The 26,882-nt window shown below is 53.2% G+C and overlaps 1 protein-coding gene across 2 annotated transcripts; it reads left to right on the plus strand.

Moving 5' to 3' along the window:
* The first annotated feature begins 2,513 nt into the window (after positions 1–2,513).
* IL10RA (interleukin 10 receptor subunit alpha) lies at positions 2,514–17,553 on the plus strand. Of its 2 annotated transcripts, XM_012773641.3 has the most exons (7): positions 2,514–2,653; positions 4,517–4,637; positions 5,540–5,721; positions 7,148–7,317; positions 8,012–8,162; positions 9,624–9,745; positions 13,119–17,553. In XM_012773641.3, exons 1-7 carry the CDS (start codon positions 2,587–2,589, stop codon positions 14,031–14,033), a joined length of 1,728 nt encoding a protein of 575 aa, XP_012629095.2. In that variant the 5' UTR covers positions 2,514–2,586; the 3' UTR covers positions 14,034–17,553. The 2 variants fall into 2 exon arrangements, with proteins under 2 accessions (XP_012629095.2, XP_075858663.1); XM_076002548.1 differs by lacking the exons at positions 2,514–2,653; positions 5,540–5,721 and having other exon boundaries at positions 4,564–4,637.
* Positions 17,554–26,882: the final 9,329 nt, after the last annotated feature.

The following is a 26,882-nucleotide window of genomic DNA, read 5'->3' on the forward strand; positions in this document are numbered from 1 at the left end:
GTCCCCACGTTAACCTGTACTTCCCTTCCCAGAGCACTGCCCACAGCACATTAGAAACCCTGTTCGCTTTCTGTCTCTGGCTAGATTGTTTCTTGGGGGAAGGAACCTTGCTTTGATCGCCATGTTAGCCAGCACCCGCGGTGTCTGGCCCATAATGAGTGTGCTCTCAATGTTGCTCATATGCATGCAGAATCCTGATCCCCCTTTAAATGGTAATGGGGTAAGACTTTTAAACTCTTATAAGTCAACAAAAAACTAAAAGTAAAAGACAAGTTCAGGAAGAAACTCACAGCTCCTTCCTCCTTAAAAAGATCAGGCAGAACTAAAAGTCATTTCAGAAGGCAGCCACGCCCCTGGGGTCATGCACAGGTACTCCTGAGCAATTTGCTATCTTAATTTCTCAGTCAAGCAACAGAGAGTATAAAAAAACATCTTCACACATTAAAAACCTGGCACTTGTCCTCCCAGCTGATCTGAAGTTGTGGCAACAAGAGCTGTCCCCTGAGGGCTGCCCTGACCGATCATGTGTCCTGGTGAGCCTGCAGATACCACTCTATACTATCCATGCAGCGGGGGCAACTCTGCCTTCACTGCCTCTCATCAACAGTGAGGCCTTTGTAGCCCCAAGGCAAATGTCAGATACAGGCTGCGATCCCCCACACCCCAGCAAGCCTGGCACACTCTCAGTCCAGGCCACTGGGCAGAGAGACTTCCACTCTGAAAACATTTAAAGAGGGTTTAGAGCTCCCCAAACCACAGAGACAATGCCTCACTAACTCCTGCACCACACACCCCAAGCTAATGTCACACACACCCAAGTTAGGGTCCCTTTCCCAAAAGCATCAGTGGATCAAGGCCTCAGGTTGACACCAGGCACTGCCAGAGAAAATTCCCAGGAGCAGGGAGAGACTGGGGAGCCTAGCCTTGATCTGGAAATGCCTGAGCTGCCCTTCTTTGGGCCCCGTGCCCTCTGAGAACAAGGGCAGGGCTCCAGGGACACACACAGTCCCAAGCACATATATGCACCTGGAAAAAAAAAAACAACAAAAAACTCCTAGGCACATGCTCAACACCACGATGGAGCCTGACTCCAGCAGACTCACCACTGCAAATCACATGACTGCAAGAGCACGCGCGCACACACGCACACACAGAAACAGGTGTCACCTCCAATAAAAAGTGAGGTGGACAGAGTTTGCCTCCCATGCCCTCATATCTTTGGTGCACCTGGAGGTAAGTCTCAGACGAGCCAAGTGACACAGAGGTGTGAGTGACTGAGGATGTGCCTGGGTGTGACACAGTCCCCCAGCTGCGCTGTCACCCTGCAGAAATAGCTCTGAACATAAGATTTCAGGCAAGTGAGGGAAACTAAAAAGGACTGGGAGATGTCGTGGACACTCTTCCAAACATGTTAAGTCAGGAAGCGGATGACCCTCACCCCACCTTCCGCACCTGCAGGGGCAAGGCTGTCCCTCTCCACCTGTGCCCCAACACACGTGTCCAGGCTGAGGGACAGACCGCTTTGACGCGAGGACACTGAGAGCCCAGGAGTAAGGGAAGGTGGAGTTGGCCCGAGCCCCGCCTCCGCCCTGGGAAAGTCATGCGTCTGTCCCTCGAGCCTGCGTGGTTGAGGTCAACGCGGAGAGGCGGGCACCCGTCCAGACTCCAGCTCCCGCAGGCGGGCCCTGGAACAGGGCGTCTCGATTTGCCCCAAGGTCGTGGATAGTGGAGAGCGGTATCTGCGGGCTCACCAGGACACATGATGGGTCAGGGCCGCCCTCACGGGACAGCTTTTGTTGCCACACCTTCAGATCAGCTGCGAGGACAAGTGCCAGGTTTTTAATGTGTGAAGATGTTTTTTATACTCTCTATTGCTTGACTGAGAAATTAAGACGGCAAATTGCTCAGGAGTACCTGTGCGTGACCCCAGGGGCATGGCTGCCTTCTGAAATGACTTTTAGTTCTGCCCAACCTGCTACAACGTTGGTTTGACTCAGAGACGTGGCGGACGTCCCCGGGCAACGCCAGGGCTCGCACACGAGTGCTCCACCCCTGCTCTCAGTGCCCGGGACAATGTCCTTCCCCAACTCAGAGCGCCCGGCCACAGCTCCAATGCCAAGCTTGCTACCTGGTAAAATCACCTCTGACACCCTCACCCCACCTTCCATACCGACGGGGGCAAGGCTGTCCCTTGCCACCTGCGCCCCAACACACACACACACACACACGCACACACACACACACACACACACACACACACACACACACACACGCGCGCGCGCGCGCGCGTCCAGGCTGCTTGGGCAGGGGAGGGAGAGTTGGCGGAGCCCCGCCTTCGTCTCCGCGCTGGGACAGTCGTGCGTCTGCCCGGAGCTGGGGGTCAGCGCTCGGTGGCGGGCTGGCACCCCTCTGTACTCCGCTGGGACGCGGCGGCCCGGGGGCGGGGCGCCTCGAGGCCCTGCCCCGCCGACGTCACGCCGCGGGCGCGGGGCGCGGGCCGGCCGGCGGGCAAGGTTTCAGTCTCAGCCTGGGAGCAGCAGCGGAGGCGCGCGGGCGGATCCGGCTCCGGACGATGCGGCGCTTACGATGCTGCGGCGCCTGCTAGTGCTGCTGGCCGCGCTCCTCAGCCGGCGCCTCGGCCCGGGCGCGCACGGTAAGGCTCCGGGACCGGCCCTGCCCTCCCCGGCCCGCCCGCCCCGGTCCTCACCCCTCCGTTAGGGTCCTGCGTGCGGGGAGAACCCCTCTGGCTGGCCCCCTGGGGAGAGGGGCGCCCATTACCTCCCGGCCCGGCCCGGGGTTACCTCACCCCCGCAGCACTGAGTCTCAGCCTCACCTGTTGTGGAGGTGGAGGAGGCTGAGATTGACGGGGGCTGGGCTGGACAGAGAAGTATGTGCAAGGCCAATACCCCCCCCAACTCGTCGTCCCCCCTCGAGCCATACATTTAGCCCTAGCTTTTTTGCTGTTAGGGTTCAAATAATGGATCTTCTTGTCCCCCTGGGTAGTGATTTTGATCTTCTGACTCTCCTTTCCCATAGCCCTCTAATTAACTTCTCTGCCTTTGTCCCTTGTCACCTCGTCCCTCACTAATCACCCCCATCCGATCCTCGATCCTCGCTGCCTTGTCTTTAGCCCCCAACTCATTCCCACCGACACCTGCCTCCCTCCTCCCTGAGCGCAGACTCCTCACCCGCCGGCTGTCCTGGAAAGTTTTCGCCGCTGAGAAGAGTAAAGGCAGGAGAGAGGATGAAGGGGCTTGGCATTAGAGGGACCAAGAGCAGAGACACGGAGAGCAGGGCACACAGAGGGCAGGGCAGCGCGAGGGCCGAAACCACTTCTACGTGAGGTGATGCCAAAATACAAAGTAAAACGTGCAGTCAGCTGTTCACATGGTTGAGAGCTCAGCCGGGGATGTGCAGCCCAAACACCACAGAGACTGACTGCGTTTTTCACTTGTTTTGAAACTGAGACACAGACTTGAGGATCAAAGACAGTATGTGAAAGAAAGAAAGCAAGAGACAGGGGCAGGTGTGTTTTCTGATGACAGAGCCAAGAAGAAAAAAAAGGAGCCTAATGAGATGATGAGAAGTTAGAGAACAAGGGAAGCAGGAGCAGAGACTTTGTTGGATCAAGAGGGAGAGAAGGGGAAGCAACCGGCCTTGAGCTTGCACTTACTTTATTCTGCTTGATTAGCAAACGCTTGAAGTCCGGGTGTTTACTGCAGTCTCAGAAATGAGAGACTAGGCTCAGTGCTGTGCTAGCTGTTTACGGAGATGTCCTCAGCCCAGCCTGTCTGTCCTCACCCAGCCAGAGGTGGGGCATCTGGGTACAGGCAGTGCCCTTCTAGAAGCTAGGGAATGGGGCAGGCACGCAGCATGGGGAGCCCAGGAGCCCTATGAAGAGAAACAGGCAGATGTCAACAAGCGGGCTGTCTGTATACCCAAGCAACCCCAGAGGGTGGCTTGGGCTTTAGCCAGGGCGGGGACCAGGGTGGAGACCAGGTGTGGGGATGCGGGGCTGGCCTGGGATGGTATTGGGACAGGGGTTGGGCAGAGCCAGGGACTAGCTCATCTGAGAGCTGGTTGCCCACGTGCCTCAGCCCTCCGCCCCTGCCTTCTTGCCTGGGATGCCCTTCTCAGCCACCACCGTGGCTTTGGATCACAGTACAGGGCAGTGATTTGAGGATACAACATTAGCTCCGGAATCAGACACAGCTGAATTCAAGTCCCCACTCTGTCCCTTGCCGGCTCCATTGGCTCAGGCAAGTCACTTAGCCTTTCTGAGCCTCCCTTTGTTCTTTGGTAAAACTGGGTTATCTTTGCCTACCAGGCAGGGCCGTGTGATCACTGAAGGTTATGTATGTAAGGGCTTAGCACTGGCGCTCGGCTCATAGCAAAGCACTCAGTGAAAGACAGCTGTTGTATTCCTAGCCTTCCTCTCCATTCTCCTCCTCACCTCTGGAGGGAGTGGGGGAATGGGGGCCTCTCCCACCTCTGGAACTGACACTCTTCTCCCCAGGGACAGAATTGCCCGGCCCTCTGTCTGTGTGGTTTGAAGCAAAATTTTTCCTCCATGTCCTCCACTGGACACCCATCCCAAACCAGTCCAGAAGCACCTACTATGAAGTGGAGCTCCAGAGGTAAGGACAAGGGAGGATGGAGGGAGGAAGGAGGTGGATGAGAGGGTGGATGGCTACCCCCTCCTGCCTTGTTATGGAGGTGACACCAGGAGAGACTCTGACGTGTATCCACCAGCTGACAAGTACCGATTGAGACTTGCATGTGCTGAGCAGTGTGCTGGGAGCTCTGGAGTGAGAAGGCCGAAGTAGTGCCTTTGCCCTCCAGGCTTGTCCATCTTACTGGAAAAGCAGGGGAAGCGTCCACAACATAGTTGGAGGACAGGGAAACCCTAACAACTGCAAGCGCGGCTCGGGAAGGGAACTACTAGGCTGTGTTGCAGGGGGTAGCAAGTCTTTCTGGAGGGCCTGGGACTTGAGCTACTTATATTCCCACCTGAGAGTCTTCTAGACCAGCAGTCCCCAACCTTTTTGGCACCAGGAACCAGTATCATGGAAGACAGTTTTTCCACTGAGGGGGATGCGAGGAGGAGGGGCTGCAGAGCTCAGGTGGGGATGTGAGCAATGGGGAGGAGAGCGGCTGTAAATACAGATGAAGCTTTGCTGACCCGCTCACCTCCTGCTTCGTGGAAGGCAGTTTTTCCATGGAGCCGGGGGGAGGGGGAGGAGTGGGAGGGAGCAGCAGAGCTCTGTGGCCTGGTCCCTAACAGGCCATGGACTGGTACTGTTCCAGGGCCCAGGGGTTGGGGACCGCAGTTCTAGACCACAGAGAAATTGGTACAGGGTCCCAGAACCAAGGGAGACCCCCTCGAAATTAGATATCCTGGACTAGAGGAAACACACTGAGGGCTGTCCCAGTTTCTGCCATCATGGAAACTCTCTCCTCTGGCTTCCTGCTTCCTTCTTAAAGGAGCTAGGTTTGAGCACAAGTTCCTCTCCCAGCATCTACCCTTCTATCTCCTTAGGTATGGAATAGAGCTCTGGAAGGTCATCCCCAGCTGTAGCCAGGCCCTGGCGCTATCCTGTGATCTCACCACAGCGACCCTGGACTTGTACCACAGCAATGGTTACCGGGCCAAAGTCCGGGCGGTGGATGGCAGCCGGCACTCCAACTGGACCTTTGCCACCCGCTTCACTGTGGATGAAGGTGCTTTTCCTCCCCAGGACCTAGAACGTGGCTTTCGGGGTCCCTTCCAGCCAGAGCCTCTAGTCTGGAGTGTTCCTCTCTATGCCCATAGCTCCCTGTGTAAGCCAGGCATCGGGGCCCAGGGACTAGGTGCCTGAACGGGTCTTGGGCAGGACTTTGTAGAAAGTTAGATGAAAATAGCCCAAGTCGTGTGAGATTTAAAAGGGAACTAGAGTTGTTTATCCTACAGAAGAGAGATCTTGGGGTGGGTCGGGGCAGCTGAGTCACGCACGAGGCCAGGCCCGTGAACTTGTAGGGTTTGGGAAGAGGAAGCAAATCCATAAACAAGGGCAGTAGGCAGCATTTGGATGAGGCCCTCTCCCTTTAGGGGTGAACTGCTGGGGTTTATCACTTTGAAACGGGGAGGTGCTAATAAAGAAAAGTCGGGAATCTCTCTCAGGAGAAGTAAGAGGGAAGGATGAGCCCTGAACTCATGGGATTCTTGCATTCCACACATCAGGACTGAGCGTGTTCTGTGTGCATGGTGAGCTTGCTCTGCGGAATTCAGAGTTAGAGCTGATGGTCTAGGAGGTCATTGGCTCCCAAATGCCCACCCACAGGCCAGTGTTCAGCAGTTTTCCATTTGTGGTTTTAATTGGCATTTCTTTGGTGATGCTTAGCAGTTTTTCATATATCTGTTGGCCATTTGTATGTCTTCTTTTGAGAAATATCTGTTCAAGTCCTTTGCTCATTTTTTAATAGGGTTATTTCTTTTCTTGTTATTAAGGAGCTTGAGTTCCTTGTATATTTTGGATACTCACCCCTTATCTGATGTATGATTTGCAAATATTTTCTCCCAATCCATGGGTTGTCTCTTCACTCTTTTGTTTCCTTTGTTGTGCAGAAGCTTTTTAGTTCGATGCAACCCCATTTGTCTATTTTTGCTTTAGTTGCCTGTGCTTTGGGGGTCACTTCCAAGAAATATCTGCCCAGATCAATGTCATGCAGCTTTTCCCCTATGTTTTCTCCTGATGTTTTATAGTTTCGAGTCTTAATGTTTAAGTCTTTAATGCATTTTGAGTTCTTGTATAAAGTGTGAGCTAAGGGTCCATTGTCATTCTTTTCCGTGTGGATATCCAGTTTTCCCAATGCCATCTTTTGAAGTGACTGTCCTTTCCCCATTGTGTGTTCTTGGCAACTTTGACCGTAGGTATATGGGTTTGATTCTGGGCTCCCTATCCTATTCCATTGGTCAATGGATCTGTTTTTAGGGCATCTGTATTTTTAATGTGCTCGCCAAGAAGTCCTTATGTTCTGCCTGGTTGGGAAACCTGTGGCCTAGGATTTAGGGTAGATAAAGCTTAACCCTGGAGGCACGGCACGGGGGGCAGGATACCCAGGCCTCAGCTCTCAGGCCTCATGGTTTTGCCCCTCTTCCCCCACTCAGTGACTCTGACAGTTGGCCGAGTGAAACTAGAGAGGTACAACGGTGTCATCCTCGGGACCATCCAGCCCCCCAGGCCCAAAATGGCCCCTGCAGGCGACACCTACGAAAGCATCTTCAGTCACTTCCGCGAGTACGAGGTTGCCATTCGCAAGGTGCCAGGGGAATACAAGGTAAGGGGTTCCCCAGGGCCACAGGGCCAGGGCTTCCAGGGCTTCCCCGTTCCCTGGGCTGGAAGCACCTTTTGTGTGTCACCAGGGAAGTTTGCTGTAGAGTAGAGGGAAGTCCTCGGTGGGGGGGGGGGGAAGTGGGGGTAGTTGAAATGACCTCAGCCCTCAAAGCCCTGCTCCTGTGACATGGGGGAAGGCATTGCCTACTAGGTGTTGGGCACCACCAGAGACCTTACACAGCCATTGCCTCTGATCCCTTGGTGGTGGACATGTGATCCCATTTTATAGATGAAATGAGGCCCTGAGAGGCTGTGTGACTTACCCGAGGGCACCCCTGTCAGTGGGAGAGCTGCAATCTGCAAAATCCATCCCCTTTCCTCTCCACCACAGTTGATTCGAGCCCCTTCTGGAAAGGTCTTCAGCTTCTATGAAACACTTCCTTTTCTTTTTTAATACAAAATCAATAAAACAGCAGGAGCATTAATAAAAAGAAAACAAAACAAATAAACAATAACACAGCCAATTATGGTGATCACACAGATCTTGGGCTGTACTGACGATCTCAGAGTTTGTCATCTTAGCTAAAGAATGCTGGAGGGGGTTGGCAGCAATCATGGTAAGACCCCTCCAGCTCTCAGCTTCTGGGTGCCATGAAATAAGAAAGTTTTGTTGATGGCTACTGTTGTTTTCATTTCAGTTCACAAACAAGAAAGTGCAAAATGAAAACTTCAGCCTCCCCACCGCAGGCGAGGTGGGGGAGTTCTGTGTCAAGGTGAAACCATCTGTCAGCTCCCGAACTAACAAAGGGCTATGGTCCGAAGAGGAGTGCATCGTCCTCAGCAGGCAGTGTGAGTGGTCAGGGCTGCTGTTGGGGTGGGGAGGGAGACTGGGAAGGCCTCGTACAATCTAAAAACCATCTGTTTGTGGCTGCTGGGGCCAGGCAGTGTGTTGGACTCTGTCCCACATAGCTCTCCATCCTCACACAACCGATGAGAGAGATCCTATTGTACCCATTTTAGAGATGAGAGCACCAAGGTTTAGTATAAGCAGCTTCCTAGGGTTGCACAGCTAGGACTTGGTAGCAGAACCAGGTCTCCTGATTCTGGGGTCCTTTCACTCGAGCACAGGTGATCACAGGTGTGTGATCACCAGGAACTAATGTCCCCCTACCAGGGCATCCTCAGTCAGCTGTTCTTCCTCTGAGCTGGGGGTACAGGGGCTTCTCCTTATGCACCCCCAGAGGAAGCAGAACTGAGCTGACTCCTCGCCTGAGCTGCTAAAGTCAGCAAACACTGCTCCAGGCTCTCAGCCAGCTGCTGGGCAGTAGGGGACGGGAGGGGATACAGGACATGGAGGCCATGGCCCTGCCCACAAGGACCTTGCAGCTTGGCTGGGGAGACAGACTCTGCACAGAGGAAGCGGTGACGGGCAACTCAAGATAGCATATGTCAAGTGCTCGATGAATCATGTCAACAGCAAGTGTTCCGGGAGTGCCAGTCCTATGTGGGCAGGGTCCAGCAAAGACAAAAGTGACTTCTTCTGGAGCTACAGTAAATTTCAGTTTATGATGGACACTCAATAGCTCGCTGTCATTTAAGTCCCAGTGCAGAGAAAGGCACTAACTGTATGTTAGGTGGCCTTAAGAGCTTTTTATACATTTGTTCTTTATGTCAGAAATAGTTTTGTTCATATCTCAGCTATACCACTTATGAGGCATATGACCTTGGGCAAGTGACTTAACTTCCCTGTGCCTCAGGATCCTAATCTGTGAAAATGGGGGGATGGTGGTATTAACCTCCTAAGGTGGTTATGAAGATCTGATGATATAAGTAAAGTACTTAGTACACAATGAGTGCTGTGAACTTCACAACCGTTTTACAGTGTAGGCACTATAATTTCCCCCATTTTATAGATGAACAAACTGAGGCTCAGAGAGATTAAGTCATTTGTCCACATCCCACAGCTAGTAAGTGGTGAAGCTGGGATTTGAACCCCAGGTCTGGCTGTCCCCCAAAGCCTCTCTTCTCACCTGCTGCACCACCCTGCCTCACTCGTTGTTCTGTTCGCTGTAACGTGAGTCATGTGTGGAGAGCTGGAAGTGGTCAGTGGGTCTAACAAGGGGCTCTTTCAAGCCATGGGTTGGAAGGCCAGGCAGGGATTTGCTGAAACCTAGACACATCTAGAGCTGTGGCCTAGAGGCTGCCTGGGGTCCCTCACTGAGTGGTTCCCAAGAGTGGCCAAGGCATCTCTGGGGCCTGTGCTCCATGTCCCATGGTGCCAGGCCACAAACACATCCCTCTGGCCTGCAGATTTCACCGTGGCCCACTTCATTATCTTCTCCGCCTTCGTCCTGCTGCTGTGTGGAGCGCTGGCCTACTGCCTGGCCCTCCACTTGTACGTGCGGCGCCGGGGGAAGCTGCCCTCCGTCCTGGTAAGTGTCCTCTTAGCCCTGACATTCTCAGGAGATACCATTGTCAAGCACTGTGGGGACAGAGGAAGGAAGGGAACACAAAGCCCCGTCCTGAGAACATCATCTTCTCTTAGTCCAGATAAGACACGTGTTGAACACTCACAGACCTCAGTGACCACAAGTCGTTTGGTTATCCTCTGCTAATAGTTGGCCATGGACTGCCCTGTGCATGGTACCTCTGAGGCAGACACAGTGATTATCCTCATTTTACAAGTAGGGAAACTGAGGCACAGGGAGATTGTTACATGCACAGGGCCACACAGCCAGGAGGAGTCAGGGGTGGAGCCCTTTTCTCCCTCGTGGCAATGGGTGCTCTGCAGAGAGAATGAACAAAGGGCTGGAGTGCTGGCCCCTTTTGCAGTCAGGGTGGGCAGGAGCAGAGCGGAGAGGGGATGCTGGGGAGGAGTGTTGGTGGAGGTGGCCAGGACCTGTCCCCTCCCAGGTGTGTCCTCTTGCTGTACCGTACTGACAAGTGATGCAGCTGTGACAAGCCACCTCCCAAACTCAGCCTACAAGGACTGAGCAGCGTTTTCCAAACCTCGGCCATCTCTGGCCTGGAGTTCAGGCTGCATCGGGCAGCCCATGCTGCCCCCACGGCTGGCGTTACTGGGTGTGAGCTGAGTGCTCAGCTGAGGACCCAGCTCGGTCAGTGAGGCAGGGGCCCCAGAGGAGCTCACAATTGGAAGGGAAACCTCCAGAAGGATCCTGGAATCTCTGGGAAAAGTAACGAGAGAGACAAAGGCTCTCTGAAATTATTCTGAGTAGGAACTCCAGGAAGTGTGCATGTGCAAAGGGTTGGCGGGTGGGAGGGCAGGACTCCCTGGTCTAGTTAGGGTCTTCGTCTAAGCAAAAAAGAAACGGGTTCCCAGCTGCAGTCGCCTGGGTAGAAAAGTATGATGAGGAGGCTGAGGACAGACAGCCCTACAGCCTTTGGGGATTGTAAAGTTCTTCCTTGTGTCCAGCTGAAGTGTGCAACTCATTGTCCTTTCTCAGTGCTCTTGGGAGATCCAGTTTTACAAGCATGTGTTCATTGGGCCATTTAACAAGCGCTTAGAGTGTGCACTGTGTGCGGGGCCTGGAGCCGGGATGGTGGTGGTTCACGGATGAATGCGCCCTGGAGCCTGTCCTCAGGGATGGGAGATGGGGACACGGGTGGGGGAAGGGCGGTCCTGGTGCACCGGATGGGAGATTCTCAGTCAGGGATCAGGAGAGGCATCTAGAAAGAACGAGGCGGGAGTTGAGCTGCAGTTACCGAAGCCCTATTATCCGCACATGCACTGTGTTGTAGGGAAGCAGCTGATCCGTGTGGCCCCTGGTCCCGCAGGGCTTGATTACAGACAGTGTCTAAGCTGTTAACTTTAATGCAAAACAAAGAGATAGAGAGGCAAAAATGCCAAGAGAAATGGCAAGCGCCTTCTGTTGTTTTCTTCCTTTCGGTACATCGTAATCACAGAATTGACTTGTCTTTGAGGGTTTTTTTCTCCTCAGGATAAACACAGCCCGATTCCTTTCCTTTAATGCTCACAGTCCTTACTAACTTTATTAATCAATTACGATGCACAGAGCACTTCCACGTTCAGTAGTATGCTCTCATTCGTTAGCTGGTTTGATCAGATCTTTCAACAATCCATTAAGTATAAATAAGGTTAGGTATTATTGGACAAGCAAGGCATTTCAAATTAGAACAGGTGATTGCAAATTCAATCAACTCTTTGTTCTTTGCTGCTGTGTGCCTTTGTACAAGTCACTTAACTTCTCTGAGCTTAAGTTTTCTCCTCTAGGAAGTAGAGGTAATAATACTTCCCTTACAGAATCATTGGAGGGTAAAATTTAATTCCTCATGTATTTATTGAGTGCTTCCTATGTACCACAGTTTGTTCTGAGTATTTTACATGCATTAACTGCCATATAAGGAGGCAGGTACTGTCATTATTTCCATGTTCCAGATGAAGAACTAAAGCACAGAGAAGGTATGTCATTTGGCCAAGGTGACAAAAATGGATAAGAGGCAGAGCTGGGATTTGAACTCATGAAGTCTGGCTCCTTAATCACCAAGAGATGTGATAGTAATAGGGACTCAGCCAATAAGAGTTGCATTTGAGTCATCACGTACCCAGGAAAATAAGGGAAGATGAGCAACAGTGAGTCAGTAAGTCAATCAACAAACCTTATGAGTGCCTACCGTGTGCCAGTTCAGTTTAGGCTCGGGGGATAGAACACTAAACAAGACTAGACAGTTCCTGCCCTCAAGGAGTTCGTGTTGGTTTGGGAGAGGGGAGCGAGTGAGTGTGTGTGGTTGGGGTGCAGAAAAAAAATAAGTGAAATAATTCCAGGAACTAAGTATCATGCTAAGAAGAAGTAAACGAGGTTAATGTGGAGAGTGGCTGGAGCACTGCTTTGGCCAAGGTGGCCACCAAGGCCTCTCTGAAGAAGTGACATCTGAGCTGACACCTGAACAATGAGGACACGGCCATACAGAGGGCTAAGAGGAGAGTATGCCAAGCAGCAGGAGCAGCACGTGCAAAGGCCCTGCCACAGCGCCGTGCTTGATGTGATCTGGGGCGGAAAGAACACAGCGCGGCTAGGACTGAGGAGCAAAGGGGAGAGGGTTACAAGACTTCTCTGGGGCCCTGAGCAGTTAATGGGGAGCAGGGCTTTGGCTGCATGTTCTGTACCTGTTCCACCACCCCATGCTGCAGCCACTCTCTTTGTGCGGGTCACAACTCAGGGAATGGAAGAGTTAGCTTGATGTCTCGTTGCCAGAATTTGAAAAACTGAAATGGGTAGGATGGAATAGAACAGAACAGAACAGACAATATAGCATGGCACACAGGTCATAATGATAAGTATTATTTTGTGAAACTGGCATCAGTCACTTACATATGAGTTATATACATATATATGTTATATATACATACATATATAATGTAACATTTATTTCTTATTTTGGGTCATAGTCAAAAAGCTTGAAACATGCTTCTAGATGGGTCTAGCCTGCTCTCAGGTTTGAAGAGCACTGTGGAGGGAGCCACCTGGGAACTTTCACCATTCCTGGCAGGTTCCCATCCTGCCTGCCATCCCTCCTGGGCTCCGAGAATACAAACTTCATATGTATCTTTCCTGAACCAAACTGAGAATTGCATTAGAAAGGAAACTTGATTCTAACATCAAAAAAACAACCAAAACAGAACACCAGAATAGCCTGCAGTGTCATGCAGGCTCTGCAGTCCCCTCAGTGACGTTCTCCTCCTGGACTCGGGGCCTCACCCGGCAGCACTGGGGTGGGTTCCCACGGGTGAGCCCCGCCTCTCTCACTCTGCCCTCTTCTCCCCAGGTCTTCAAGAAGCCCAGCCCCTTCATCCTCGTCACCCAGCTTCCCTGCCCGGAGACCCGAGACACCATCCACCCCCTCGACGAGGAGGCCTTCCCCAAGGTGTCCCCGGAGCTGAAGAACTCGGACCTGCACGGCAGCACAGACAGTGGCTTTGGCAGTACCAAACCATCCCTGCAGACTGAAGAGCCCCAGTTCCTCCTCCCTGTCCCCGACCCCCAGGCTGGTGGGACTCTAGGAAACGGGGAGCCCCCAGAGCTGGCGGGCAGCTGCAGTAGTGGCAGCAGCAACAGCACGGACAGCGGGATCTGCCTGCAGGAGCCCAGCCTGAACCCAGACATGGGGCCCACCTGGGAGCAGCAGGTGGGAGGTGACTGCAGGGGCCAGGACGACAGTGGCATTGGCCTAGTCCAAAACTCTGAGGGACAGCCTGGGGACACACAGCATGGCTCAGCCTTGGGCCATGTCAGCCCCCTGCCACCTGAGGTGCCTGCGGAAGAAGACCCAGCCTCAGTGGCATTCCAGGGCTACCTGAAGCAGACTAGAGGCACAGAGGAGAAGGCAACCAAGGCAGGCTGCCTGGAGGAAGAGTTCCCCTTGACAGAAGGCCTTGGCCCCAAACTCAGGACGTGCCTGGATGTTGAGGCAGGCTGGCCTCCACCAGTGTTGGCCAAGGGCTACTTGAAACAGGATCCCATAGGAGTAACTCTGGACTCCTCAGGAGTCCTGACTGGACAACAGAACCAGCCAACTGAGGAGTGGCTGCTGCTGGGCTTGACCAGCTGCGGTGAATTGGAAACATGTGACTGGAGCTTACCCCATGATCTGGCCGCCCCAGGCAGTCTCCTGGGCAGCTTCAACTCGGACCCGGTCACTCTACCACTGATCTCCAGCCTGTACTCGAGTGACTCAGGCTAAGTAGCTGCTTTGACTTCAGCCATGCCTGGACCAGAAGGAGGGCCCCAGGAGTGAGCAGTGAAGCATGTGACAGCCTGGCACTGCTCTCCGAGCCCTCTGGGGCCAGCCCTTGCCGGGTCCCGCAGGGCTGGCCAGGGTGTCCGGGGCAGAAAGAGGTCACCTCCCTGAACTGGTACAGGGAGTGTGGGTGGCATTGGCTCGTTCTGCTGACTGGGGCCCTGCAGATGGGCAGAGCTGAGACGGGGAGGGAGACCTCCCTCTCCTCTGGACTCCTTCCTGTATTGTGGAAGGACGATTTGGTCAGGGAAACCACGGGGTTTTCTGGAGTTGCGGTGAGGCCGCCAGGCTGAAGTCAGCTCAGTGTTCACCCTGCGGCCCGCCAAGTTCAGGGCCTCTAGCAGGAGGGAGGGCTGAGAGGATGGAAGCCTCAGGGCCTTGCTGCAGGGGTCGTTTCTAGGGGCAAAGGGAGAAAGCAGAGGCTGAGTTTGATCTCTGGGGTGGTCGAGTGGAGAAGCTCCCCTACTGGCAGGCCTCTCAGGCAGGGAGCGTGGCCTCGGAAGGTCTTAAGGTGTGTCTGCCCTGGAAGGCCAGTTATCCAATCAGTGCATCATTATGGAACCACAGGGGGACACGGGGAGCTGAGACCCTGAATGGGGCATCCAGCTCAGAACCGTCCCTCGGGTGGGGTATCTCTGGTGTCCATGTGCAGACACCTCCCCTCTCTCCAGCAAGCAGGGCAGCCCCCCCTGGGGCACTTGCTGTGGCCAAGTCACTCCCATCCCCACCCTGCTGCCGTACCCTCTTGCTGACAGTTCCAAGCAAGCATGGTTGTTTCTGCTGGTCGAAACCCAGCCCTTCAGGTAGCTTCCGGGCCTGGGCACCAGCTCGGGTCAGCCTCAGAGAGCTGGGGTTGGGACCTGCACTTTCGGACCCAGAGGACAGGGCGCTGGCCACTGGGCTGGGGTCACTGCTCTCTCAGTGTTCAGCTTTATGATCTTGGACCATCTGCTTGTCAGAGGGCCTCAGTTTCCCCATCTGTGAAATATGGGCTCCACCCATAGGGCATCTTCCCTGCTGCACGTTAGCCACACTGGCCTCTAGGGTGACAATTCTGGCCCTGCCTGACTCTGGACTGGGAAGAGGGAGCCTCCAGAAGCCATCTTCCCAGAGCCAGCTCTGTCTCATGCCGAGCGAGGCTAACAGACCTAGCAGGAATCCATGACCTCATGCCAAGAGAGTACCAGTGCCTGGGCCCAGAGAGTGGGCAGGGATTGGCCCTGCGTCCCGACAGTCCATTTGGAATCTGTCTTCAAGCAAAAGTAGCTCGCCGTGCACAGGCACAGGAGCTGGGAGGGCCACCAGCCTGTGTGTGCCCTCCAGAGCCATCCCTTAGCCCTGCGTTTCTCGGTCACAGTCTGCAAACAGACATCCTGGCCCCGGGAATCCAGCCATGACCCCTACTGCCCAGACACCCTTACGTGCCAGTCTGATAACTGAACTCCCTCTGCAAACAAGCTTGAGGGAGCATTCCTCAGGGTCCCTTGAAGGCCTTACTTATTTATTTTGTGCTTTTATTTATTGAAGAGGTAGCGTGGTACAGCGAAAGAACTCTGGGTATCTCAGGAGGCCTGGAGTTCTAGTTCTGACTCTGCTGTTTCCAGCTGTGTGACCTTGGGCGGGTCACTTTTCCTCTTCGAGCCTCAGTTTCCTCACCTGGAAGACAATGACTGACTTGTCTAATTTGTAGGGATGTGAGGTGCCGCTGAGGAAATGGTTGTGAATGTGCCTTGAACACAAAGCTCTGTAAATGAGTGACGTATGTTTTGTATTCTAATAAATTGTCAAAACTACAGGAATCGTGTGAAACCAGCGAGGTTTCTGATGCTACAGTGGCTGGCGGAGGACTCGGTTGTTGATGATTGAGGGTGATAACGGATGGGATGTGCAATGATGCTTTGAAGAAACAGGACTGAGGACTCAGGTTCAAATCAGGCAGACCCGGGTTCAAGTCCTCGTGCTGAAATGCATGGTCTGTGACCTTGGTCAAATTGTTCATACTCGCCCTCTCCAAGTTTTCATTTCCCCATCTGCAACATGGAGCTGACAGCTCCCCATGGGGATGTCGTGAGGTTTGAATGTAAAGTGAAATGGACGGCTTTTCTTGGAAACCGGTGAAAATGAAAGAGATGAGTATGCAGGGCCGGGCTCTGTGGCTCACACCTACAGTTCCAGCTACTTGGGAGGCTGAGGCAGGACGATCGCTTGAGCCCAGGAGTTGGAGGTTACAGTGAGCTGATTGTGCCCCTGCACTCCAGTCAGAGTGACAGGGCAAGACTCTGTATCTAAAAAAAAAAAAAAGCATGCAGACGGGCTGTTTCAGAAGACTGAAAAGGAAATGGTGGAAAGTACAATGCGACATTTTGGATGTGAATTCTGACAACTTGGAAAAGAGAGTCTGTAAGCTTCTCCCTTCCGGGAAGACAGCAAATCAGCCCTCCCTGGAGCCTTATCACCTGCCCCCCTCACCCTGGAGGTGTGTCCTGGCCCAGTGCGGAAGCCACCTGCATTTATTTACTCTAGAAGCAGCCTGCTCCTTCCACGAAAAGCCACACGTGGGTTTGAGTCTCTCCCTGGGCTCAGCCCAGCAGGTAGAGCAAACCCAGGCCTGCGGCGGAGCCTCCCGTGTGCTTTGCTCTTGGTCCAACCCGGATCCCCAAGGAGGTGGCCGAGGACACCTCATCTCTTTTCCCTGGTGTCATCTCCAGCCATGCCTCTCCCCCTTTCATTCTGAGAAAAGCAAGGTTCTGGGGAAGCGCTGATTCTTATCACCTTCAGAGAACTTGACTAACATCACACCAATTTTGAACCTGCTCGGACTTTTCCCCTGGAGGCCTCCTTGGCAAGGCTGGAAGTGGAGGGGGAGATGGGCAACTGCTCCGGGAAGTCAGGGGCTGGAGATGGCTGATTCCTAGAAAAGGCCCCTGAGGCAGGTTGGGTGAAGACTGACTGACCAAGGGGTGGCTGTAAAGATTCAGAGAATAAGAGGAAATATCTTCAGGAAACTGGGGCTGCTTTGGTTGGAAGAGACGGGCTGCAGAGCTGCCTGCGGGACAGAACGGAGTCAGAAGTGGCGCTCGGTGCATGCATTCGGGCCGTGCTGTTCCTCTCCCAGGACAGCCCACTCCTGCCACCCCCGCAATGCGGCTGCTCTCTAAGCCCTGGTGCAGCCGGGCCGGGGAGGAATGGAGAGGGTTCTTCCAAGCAGCCGGGGCTGATGAGACACTTCCAGACTTCTCGGGAATTTGGATTGAAGTCCCCAACAGAAGGCCCCGATTGTTCTTCAACTGAGAAACCTCCTTCAAGGGCTTTTCCAGGCTGAAGAATGCGTGATTCTGTGTTTCTGTGAGCGAATGGAACTTCCTCTTAGCAGGGAGAGAGGGGAAATGGGCAGACATTGACTGAAGAGGAAATTCTATTGAACTGTGTTTTCCCAACTTTGTAAATAGCTGTTGACAAAGAGTCTGCCTTGTCCTCCCCAGAGTCTTTGTGCCCCTCCCCCGAGCATACACTTTCGCAGAACACACAGGTCCCTGGGAGAGTGCGTGCCACCCACGGGTCCCACCCACGGAGCCCACGCTGCTGCACGGCCGGGTGGAAGTCCTCGGAGCCCTGCGTGCAGTCGGCAGAGAAAGGGAAGCCGTAGGCTGTGCCCACCCACAGCAGATCTGTAACCCTGCGAGGCAGGCAGGTCCAGGCAGTTCGGGCGATTTTATCTAAAGGACACTAGGTGCTAGGGAGCTTGACTCATTCATTTCCTGTAGTGCTCATGGGTTTAAAGACGCAAGCCCAGTTTGGGGTTTGAAGTAAACCCACAATTTAGAATTCAATGCATTATTATCAATGCCCCATGACACCTTTCCTCACTATCACCCTGGTCTGAACTTCACTTAATTTTCCATAAACCCCAAGAGGATTGTGGAACCCGGTAAGCACTCTGATGAGAAAGGGTTGGGAAGGATGGAATTGGTGTCTGAAAAAGATGAATCTGGCCAAAGTATACGACATGAATCAGAGGGGAATGAGGCAGGAGGCAGGGAGACCTGATTGGAGGTTTTTATTGTAGTCGGCATTCCATTCTTTCAACAAATGTATTATTAAGCACCTACTATGTGCCAGACATGGTGTTCGAAGTGGTGGGTACAGAGTTGTGAACAAAAGAAGCTTGGCTTCATGGAGTGTGCCATCTGATTATGAAGAGAAATGTCAAGCAAATACACACACTAACAGATATATTATTACAATCAGAGATAAGTGGTGTGAAAGAAACTAATACCCCAACCGCACAAGGGATGAGGCAGGAAGCAGAGAAAAAGGGTAGGAGGCTATCTTAGCTTAGGCTACTCTAACAAAATACCATAGACTGGGGGTCTTAAACAACAGACATTTATTTCTCACAGGTCTGGAGTCTGAAAGTCCAGGATCAAGGTGCCAGTGGATTGAGTTCCTGGTGAGGGCTGGCATGCCGACAGTTACCTTCTTGCTGTGTACTTACCTGGTGCAGAGAGAACAAGCTCTGGCCTCTCTTCTTTTTCTTCTTCTTCTTTTTTTTTTCTGAGACAGAGACTTACTTTGTTGCCCAGGCTAGAGTGAGTGCCATGGCGTCAGCCTAGCTCACAGCAACCTCAAACTCCTGGACTCAAGCAGTCCTACTGCCTCAGCCTCCCAAGTAGCTGGGACTACAGGCATGCGCCACCATGCCCGGCTAATTTTTTCTATATATATTAGTTGGCCAATTAATTTCTTTCTATTTATGGCAGAGACAGGGTCTCGTTCTTGCTCAGGTTGGTTTCAAACTCCTGAGCTCAAACGATCCGCCCACCTCGGCCTCCCAGAGAGCTAGGATTACAGGCGTGAGCCACCGCACCCGGCCTCTTCTTCTTATAAGGGCACCAATCCCATCATGGGGGCCCCATCCTCATGATCTCATCCAAACCAATGACCTCCCAAAGGCCCCACCTCCAAATACCATTGTACTGAGGGTTGGGGCTTCAACATATGAGTTTGGAGGGACACAAATATTCGGTTCATAACTGAGGCTTATACAATAGTCCAATCCAATGACAATATTGAGCAGGGGCAGTGAGAATGGAGAGGAAGGGACAGATGGAAAGGACATTTTAGAGGAAGAGTTGGCAAAATGGAGTATCAGGCTGGAGTCAAAAAGAAGAAGCAGTCAGAGGTCCTAATCACGCTTGAACCCCATGATGAGAAAAGTGAAATATGGATGTGGAAGGGAGACACAGGATTGAGGGGAGAGGGGAGATGGCACTGTGAGGGCCAGGGATTCCCTGTGAAAGCGGACAAGCCTGAGCCCTTGGTGTGGAGACAAAGACACAGGCTTGGAGAAGCTCCCCATCCACCCTGCAGCCAATATGCCGCTAGAATAGCCCTCCAATGGCTTCCTGCCTTGAGGAAAAGCAGGGTGTCACTCCTTTGGCTCATATAGTGACAAGGGCCATGCCTGTGCTTGCCATCTGTCTCTCAGCCCAGCTAGGAGCCTAGTTGGGGCTCCTTAGACAGTGGTCCCCAACCTTTGTGGCACCAAGAACCAGTTTCATGGAAGACAATTTTTCCATGGTGGGGTAGGCGAGGGGTGGGGAGGCAGGCTGGGGAGGCAGCTCAGGTGGTGGTGTGTGGCCCTATTTCCTAACTGGTACCTGGCCATGGCCCTGGGAGGCAGGGGTTGGGGACCACAGCCTTAGACAATTACAGCCTATCCTTGGGGGTGCAGCTGAGGGTTCCCTCAGTACATTATCTGATCTGCAGAGCTGAGAGGCTCTGGAGAGGCAGGAGCAGGGGAGGGGTACAAGCTGGTACGGACACAGCCAGCGCCTGGGTGTAGGGTGCCACATCCGTTCGCCTCCACCTGCACAGGGCAGGAGGGCAGGGTGGAGATTAGGGCCTCACAGCGGCCCTGAAGAGTACAGAAACATTCTTCGGGATCCTGCTACCTGGTCACCCCAGCCCCTGGCAGTGTCCCTTGCCCTCCACTTCCCCACGTCCCTCTACCTACCCCCTAGGGCAGAGTTGCTCAAAGCATGCCCTGCATCGGAATCACACAGGGGTTCCGAGGTTTGGGGCTGTCAATAAATAAATAAGAATCACTTGGGATATTTGTCATCCTAAGTGTCTTCTCAAGGCCCAGAATCTCTGAATGTTAAGTGTTAAAAACTTCTGAATGCTAAGGAAACGGTTTCCTGGCGAGCACGTTGCAGATGATTCTGACACAGAGAAGTTTGAGGGTCGCTCCTTCAGGGAGTAACCCCGATTGATCCTCTCCCCACTGTCCCCTAAATGGTGTCACCAAGTCTGTGCTTTTCAGTGCCATCTGGATGCTGATGGCTTCCAAATGTCCAAGCAGGGTTTTTCCCCTGGAACTCTGCTCAGCTGCCGCCTCCGCAGCCCCGTTTGGCTGTCGGGTGTGCATCTCAAGGCCGCGGTGTCTACAGCAGCACTTGTTACTCCCCCACGGTGGCCCTCCCCCAGTCTTCCCCACCTGAGCCACTGGCACCACCGCTCCCCAGTTCAGGCTGCAAACCCAGGAGTTAGTCCTTCCCGCCACACATCTAACTCCTCAGGCGGGTCCTATCTGCTCTACCTTCCAGACAGGTGGTGAACGCAGTCACTTGTCAACTCCCCCACTGTCATCTGGCCAAACCCATGGTCCTCTCTCCCCGGGACCTGTGTGAGTCTCTATCCTGTCCCTGAGTCTGATCTCCGGGATGCGGCACAGCGCTCGTGGACTGGAGGAGCGGGGCAGAACGCAGGCGGAGGCCGCTGAGGCGGGACTTTGTCAGCGCTAAGTGAGTGGAGCCCACTCAGGACTGGCTGGCACAGGTGGGGCTGGGAGGACTCGAGGCGGGTGTCAGAGGCATCGGCTGCGCCTGCTGTGCTGGAGATGGGTGCAGGGGGGGACGGCTTGTGCAGAGGGCCACTGGGCCCGGCCCGAGTGCCTAGGAGGGCTCCCCGGAGAAGTCAAGCCAAGGGTCTGGAAAACCTGGCCAGTGCCACCCTTCACAACCCTCCGAGAGAGCAGTCTCCACTCACTGACTACTCCTGACGGCTTCTGCTGCAATGACACCAGGGACACCATGCACATGGGCAGCTGGGTGGACTCACGGCAAGGTCGTTGGTCTTGAGATGCCACAAGGGCAGACAGGAAGAGACAACAGCCCCAGGGGGTAGAAAGAATGCTGGACTGTCCCTCAAGAGATCTGGGTTTTAGGTTCACCCAGCTCAGTCACTGTCCTCTTGACACGAATGTCACGTCGGCTGTGAGTCTCGGTCTTCCTATCTGTCAAATAGAGAGTGTAGGTCTTCAAGCTGACTTCTCTAATTCATGCCCTGGGCATGTCGCTGTCATTGAGTGTGCTGCAGTCAGTGCTCATTTCACTGTAAGGAAGTTCTTTGAGAGCAGAAACCTCTCTTAATTTATCTCTGTATCCTTTGCACCAAACCAATGCGTAACACATACTGATTTTGATGAATGAATGAATAAATGAACCTCCTCCATTTGCAGGAAAGAACTTGAAGAAGCATACTAAGCATGAGATGGCAATGGTGGTGATGGTAGTTGGAGGCTGAGACCTTAGACTGAGCCTAAAACAAAGCAGGCTATACAAAAATAGGATTTTAAATTTTATTTTCATCTTCTTAGCTTAGTCATATTATACCATGATAATTCCCTTCTCTGCTGTCTTCACTCTATACCCTTGGGTTTTGTAGAGACTTCAGGCCAAACAGGAAGACTAGAGCAAGGGGATGTGGTCAGGAGACGAGGCAAAGACCATGAAAACATTCAATACGCAGTCATTCACTCCTTGGGCAAACATTCATTGAGCACCTGCCATGGGCAGGCCCCCTGGGAATACAGCAGGTAACCAGTCACAGAGGTGTCTCCGCAGCCTCCTCCCTACCCCACCCCTGCCCCAGCACCGTGGAACCGAAGTTACTCGAGCTATGAAATAGCCTCACAGGTGGAAGGGACTCAGAGTCCTCAAGTCCAAGCCTTATACAAACACAGCACCAGGAGCCCAGAGAGCTTGAGCTCACCAGCTACAAGGGAGGAACCGGGAGTAGAATAGAAGGTGAGGCTTCTTTTATTCTCCACCCATCTCTCTCCCAGGGTCTCTCTGCTTACATATGGGAAACCTTGTCCTGTCCTTTGGGGAGGCAGCGACAACCCCCATAGCTCTGCAGATAAAAATCCAGGGGACAAGGAGTCCTTATCCAAGGCCTTGGCCTCCAGCACCACCCCACCTGTTGTTTTGCTGGCCCGCTGCTACTCTGGGCAGGCAGAACATTTTCACTTCTTGTCCCTAAGTGTGAGAATTCACCAGGCCACTGACTTCCTGTTTTGTAGCAGATCTATTCAAATATCACCGCTTCTAAATGGTTTTTGATCACTAAGCAGTTTTTAAAAGTATAATAACGATCCTCCCATCTGCTCCCACTTTGAGTTACTCAGGCCCCTGGAGCAGAGAGAGGGCCACCATAGACTCTGGCCTCCTGGCTCTGTCACCAGGCTCTCTCCATTGCCACTAGCATGGGGCAAGATCATTAAGACTTGAAGGAGAACCTAGAGGAGAGAAGAGCCCCTCCTCACTCCCAGCGTCACCATGGTTTTGATCATTTCTTAGGTCCTCCCTTAGATAGAAAAGTCACCATCTGTGTGCCCTGTCTCCAGAAATGTAACTGATCATGCACACGTGGTTGAACATGGTCAAGGATTGAGAGAGGAGATGAAAAGTTTTGGTTTTCAGAGCCTTCAGCATTTGACCAGGGATGGAGCAATGCCCAAGATGCCATGGAGGGACTGAGTGATCCTTCACCATAATTTCCTGAGACGTTCTTGGCCATGGCCAGAGCCATGCAAGACACCATACAGAACTCAGAATAGGCATAAAACCTGATCCTGCCTGTAAGAGGTACCCATCAAGCAGGAGAAAGCAAGGTTAATCTCAAGAGAGACTAGGGGCCTCCAGGGCATCTAGCACATTTCCTGGCATATTATAAGCTGCATGGATGAGTGAATAAATGAATGCAAGGAAATAATCAATCTTGAAGTTATGGGAGCCAGAGAGTATTTGTAATTAAAATCAGAAGAGAACAAGATCTATAGGTCTAAAGAAGACTCCCTGGAGAAGTGAAACTTGAGCATGAAATTTGGCATGAAACATGGGCAGAATTTGATGATTTGGAGGTTGAGGGGGGTATAACAAAATAAAAGGCAGAGAGAGGAGTGGGTCAGGGAGAAGCTCAGAGCTGAGGATGGGGCCTGGGCGCCTAGGAACCCTTCTCATCACACCAAGGGTCCTGCAAAAGAGATTAGGGACCAACTGGAGGGAGGAATCTCGTTTCTTTGAGGCCAAGGATCTCAGGGTAGCTGCCAGCTTGGACTGAGACTGGAAGTAGCCAACCAAGGATTATAAAGAAAATAAATTCTTGCTGGCCTTGAGCAAATTGTTTCACCAGACTCTGAGCTTCTGTTCTTTCACCTGTGAGGCTGTGGGGATGAAGCGAGGCTATGCATATGGAGCCCCTGTCCTGCACCAAGGTGTGCTTAGCAAACATTAGTGATTCACCCTCCAGGTAAAGAACAGTTTGGTTGGGAATGGTCCAGTGCTGGATCCTGGGCAGATATGTGCAGGGTCAAGGAAAGGCTGAGAAATATTTAGAATCCTAAACCACTGGGATCTAGAGGAAATTCAGCAGTCACCTTACAACTGCCACCTCCTTGCTCCCTGGTGGTCCAGTGACTGGGATTCAACTGCCACCTCCTAAGTCAGAAAGTTATAATGACACGTTGCCTTTGCATCTTTTAATTGTTTATTGAATGCCTACTATGTGCCAGGCCATATGCTAAACACTGGCAATGCAGAGATACATATTTAAAAAAACAAACAAACAGACAAGTTCCTTGTTTTCCTATAGGTAGGAGCCAGGAGAAGCCTTGGAGAAATAGTCCAATCCTTTGATGCCCAGATGCTGAAGCAGATGTCCAAAGAGGAGGAGTGAATAGACCATGGCCACACAGCATGGCAGGGCAGGGTCAGAACCGGGCCTCATTCTACAGCGTTCAGTCCTCACCGCTCTCGGCCCTGAGGTCAGCCTATAGCCTGGAAGCCGCAGACTCAGGCTCCAGTGCAGCCAGAAGCCAGCTGTGGAGCCTTAGGCAAATCACGCCACCTTTCTGAGCCTCAGTGTCCCCCTATGTAAAATGGGGCCAATAACAATCCCTGTGTCACAGGGTTGCCACAGGCTCAAACACAGTAACATGCATGAAAATGCTTTGCAGTCTGCAGCCTGGGCAGCGTGCAGGCAGTCTCTGCTCCTCCTTAGGCCACCCAGGTGTCTTTTTCCAGGATAAAGCAGCCTTCCGTGGCCACACTGAGTGTTTCTTCACTACTTAGCAAGCATTATTGAGCGCCTCCTATATGCTCCAGGGTTAGGGGTTGCTGAAGACCTATGGGACACGATCTTGCTCACAAAGGGCTCAGCCTGTCGAGGAAAATTACAAGTGGAGGAAACATGGCCACCTGCAATTAGGATCCAAATGGGTGGTATCGACTCAAGCCCTGAGGGAAACTACGGGAAAGATGGGATTTAAGACACACCATGGAGACTTGATGTGGCCAGGAGGCTAGGAGGGGAGGCCCAGAAAAGGCACCAAACAGGAATAGGGTGGCAGAGGAACTGGGTGTGGCCAGACCACAGAACTGCTGTGTTTTGTGACTGTCCCAGGGTCTTAGGGCCAGTGGAATAAAGAATGGTAAGAGGAGGGGAGGGAGGTGCCAGGAGAGGCCCTGGCATGGCCATGGGTCTAGGGACTCAGCCAGTGCCCAGCCCAGCCAGCCCTGTGGCTCGATTTCTAGACATCTGCTGCCTAATCATTTCTAAACCAGCTGGAATCTGCCACTTTAGAACCCTCAGCAGAAACATGTAGAGTCCTAGGGTGGGGCCCGGGGCCAGAGCGGGAAGAAAGCTGTGCTAGCCAGTGGCCTACGGAAGTAAGGAAAACGAGGGGGAGGCAGAGAGGACAGAGAGCACGTCAGAGGTCCCTGAAAGAGGAAGTGGCCCGGTATCAGTTCTGCTCCTGAGGATGGGAAATACCCTCTGTTCTCCCAGCCCTTGGCAGCTGTCCCCACCTCCTCACCTGAAGCCAATCAATAGACCTGGAGCCAGGGCCACCTGGGACCTGTGCTCCAACCTCCTTTCAAGTTTCCCAAGGCCACTGAGTCCTGAACTCTTCCAAGGCCCTGGGGTGGCCTTATGTGGGCTGCAGACCCAGGCCCTATGCTAAGCAGGACATAGTTGAGAGTTTTATTGGGGCTGGACACCCCATAGGTTAAGAAAGGGGGTCCAGTCCTCAGAACTGAAATCCAAGGAAGAAGAAAACCAAAATCAACCCATCTCCCCACCACCCACCTCTTCCAAGAGGCCTTCAAGAAGGGGAGGGGATCCCAAGCCATTAAGGGATCTTCCCACTCCCATCTACTTGGGGGTTGAAGGCCCAGTTGAAGACCTCCCATCCAGAGACTTGGTTTATTACTAAGCCAGAGCCTGGCCATGCTGGGAGAATGGCTCCCAGAGGCTGGCAGGAAATGGGGTAGAAGCTGGTAAGGCTCCTCTCCTTCCTTCCTGTGCTGTCTGCCAAGACCCAAAGCAGGAGAGAAACAAGGCCTCAGGGAGGATGGGCAGATGGATCATGACTTCGCTTCTCACTAGTCGCTGGCCTGGGTTCCTGCGTCTGTTGGCCTTGCTGCTGGGATGCTGGCAGAGGGGCCAGTGGCTGGCAGTTCTAACTGCAGGTCCCAGCAGCAGTGGGGCCCCTCTTATGCCTTCTCCATCCACAACAGCCCTGGGAACTCAGCTCTCTGGCTTGAACAGCTCCACATTAAGCACCTACTAAGCTGACAAGCGCCTACCCCAGCACAAGCCCCGCCTCCTGCTAGAGGGAGGAGCAAGGACTCCCAAGGGAAACTGTGCTGCTGTCACCAAGCTGCGGTCCACTCTTGGTTTCCCTTGTGCAGTATCTGGTTTGTTCAGCCTCGACTGGGTTCCTGTCCCCACTCCCGCCATACCTGACTTTGCACAGGAGATGCAGAGCATGGTGAGACGGTGCTCCCCTAGCGTAACCCCCGTGCACACCCCAGCACAGGTGCCCAGATACAATAACACGCCTGTTCTCAGTGCTGCACATCAAGATTGGGAGCTGGCCATGTTTGGGAGGCACCGAGGCCTGTCATGGGGGGGGGGGGCAGGAGTGAGGGATGGGAGGCAGAAGGTAGGGAGGGCAGGGGTTGCAAGTGCCAGAACCAAGCACAGAGTGAGCCAGGGCAGAGTAGAGGCCTAGGCTCAGCCTTCAGGGAAGTTGGCCTCTGGTGGGAAGCTTAAAACCACATCTGGAATTGCCTAAGATATGACTGGTTTTCCGGCCCGTGGTGTCAACCCTCCAAGGGGAAGTGACTGGGGACATCCGTGAAGAAGCTGCCCTCTGGTATGTGGGGGCCCTGCCCACACAGGGCTGTCCTGGGCAGGTGTTGGCTCTCCAGGACACCTGCGACTCCTCCTGCAGGCTCAGGGCTTCCTGGGACCCAGTCCTGAGCAATGGCTGCCTCCTTTTGTCTTTCTGAGAAAGATGCTGCTGCCTGGCCAGACTCCTTCCCCAGAGGCTTGACTCTCCCCAGGACTGTCATGATGTCGGCCAGTGGTGAATCCAGAGAAGACCCCCGTCATTCACCATGATCAGGGGCCAGGCCAGGCCTCGGAGACCCAGGGGGGTGAGGG

Source organism: Microcebus murinus, chromosome 4 (genome assembly GCF_040939455.1).
Source record: "Microcebus murinus isolate Inina chromosome 4, M.murinus_Inina_mat1.0, whole genome shotgun sequence".
Taxonomy (NCBI): domain Eukaryota; kingdom Metazoa; phylum Chordata; class Mammalia; order Primates; family Cheirogaleidae; genus Microcebus; species Microcebus murinus.

Excerpts from the sequence above, each read along its gene's own strand:
- IL10RA (XM_012773641.3), top strand. The coding sequence starts at position 2,587 with ATGCTGCGGCGCCTGCTAGTGCTGCTGGCCGCGCTCCTCAGCCGGCGC. Across the intron at positions 2,654-4,516 it reads CCTCGGCCCGGGCGCGCACG|GGACAGAATTGCCCGGCCCT; the intron begins GTAAGGCTCCGG and ends TCTTCTCCCCAG. Across the intron at positions 8,163-9,623 it reads CATCGTCCTCAGCAGGCAGT|ATTTCACCGTGGCCCACTTC; the intron begins GTGAGTGGTCAG and ends TCTGGCCTGCAG.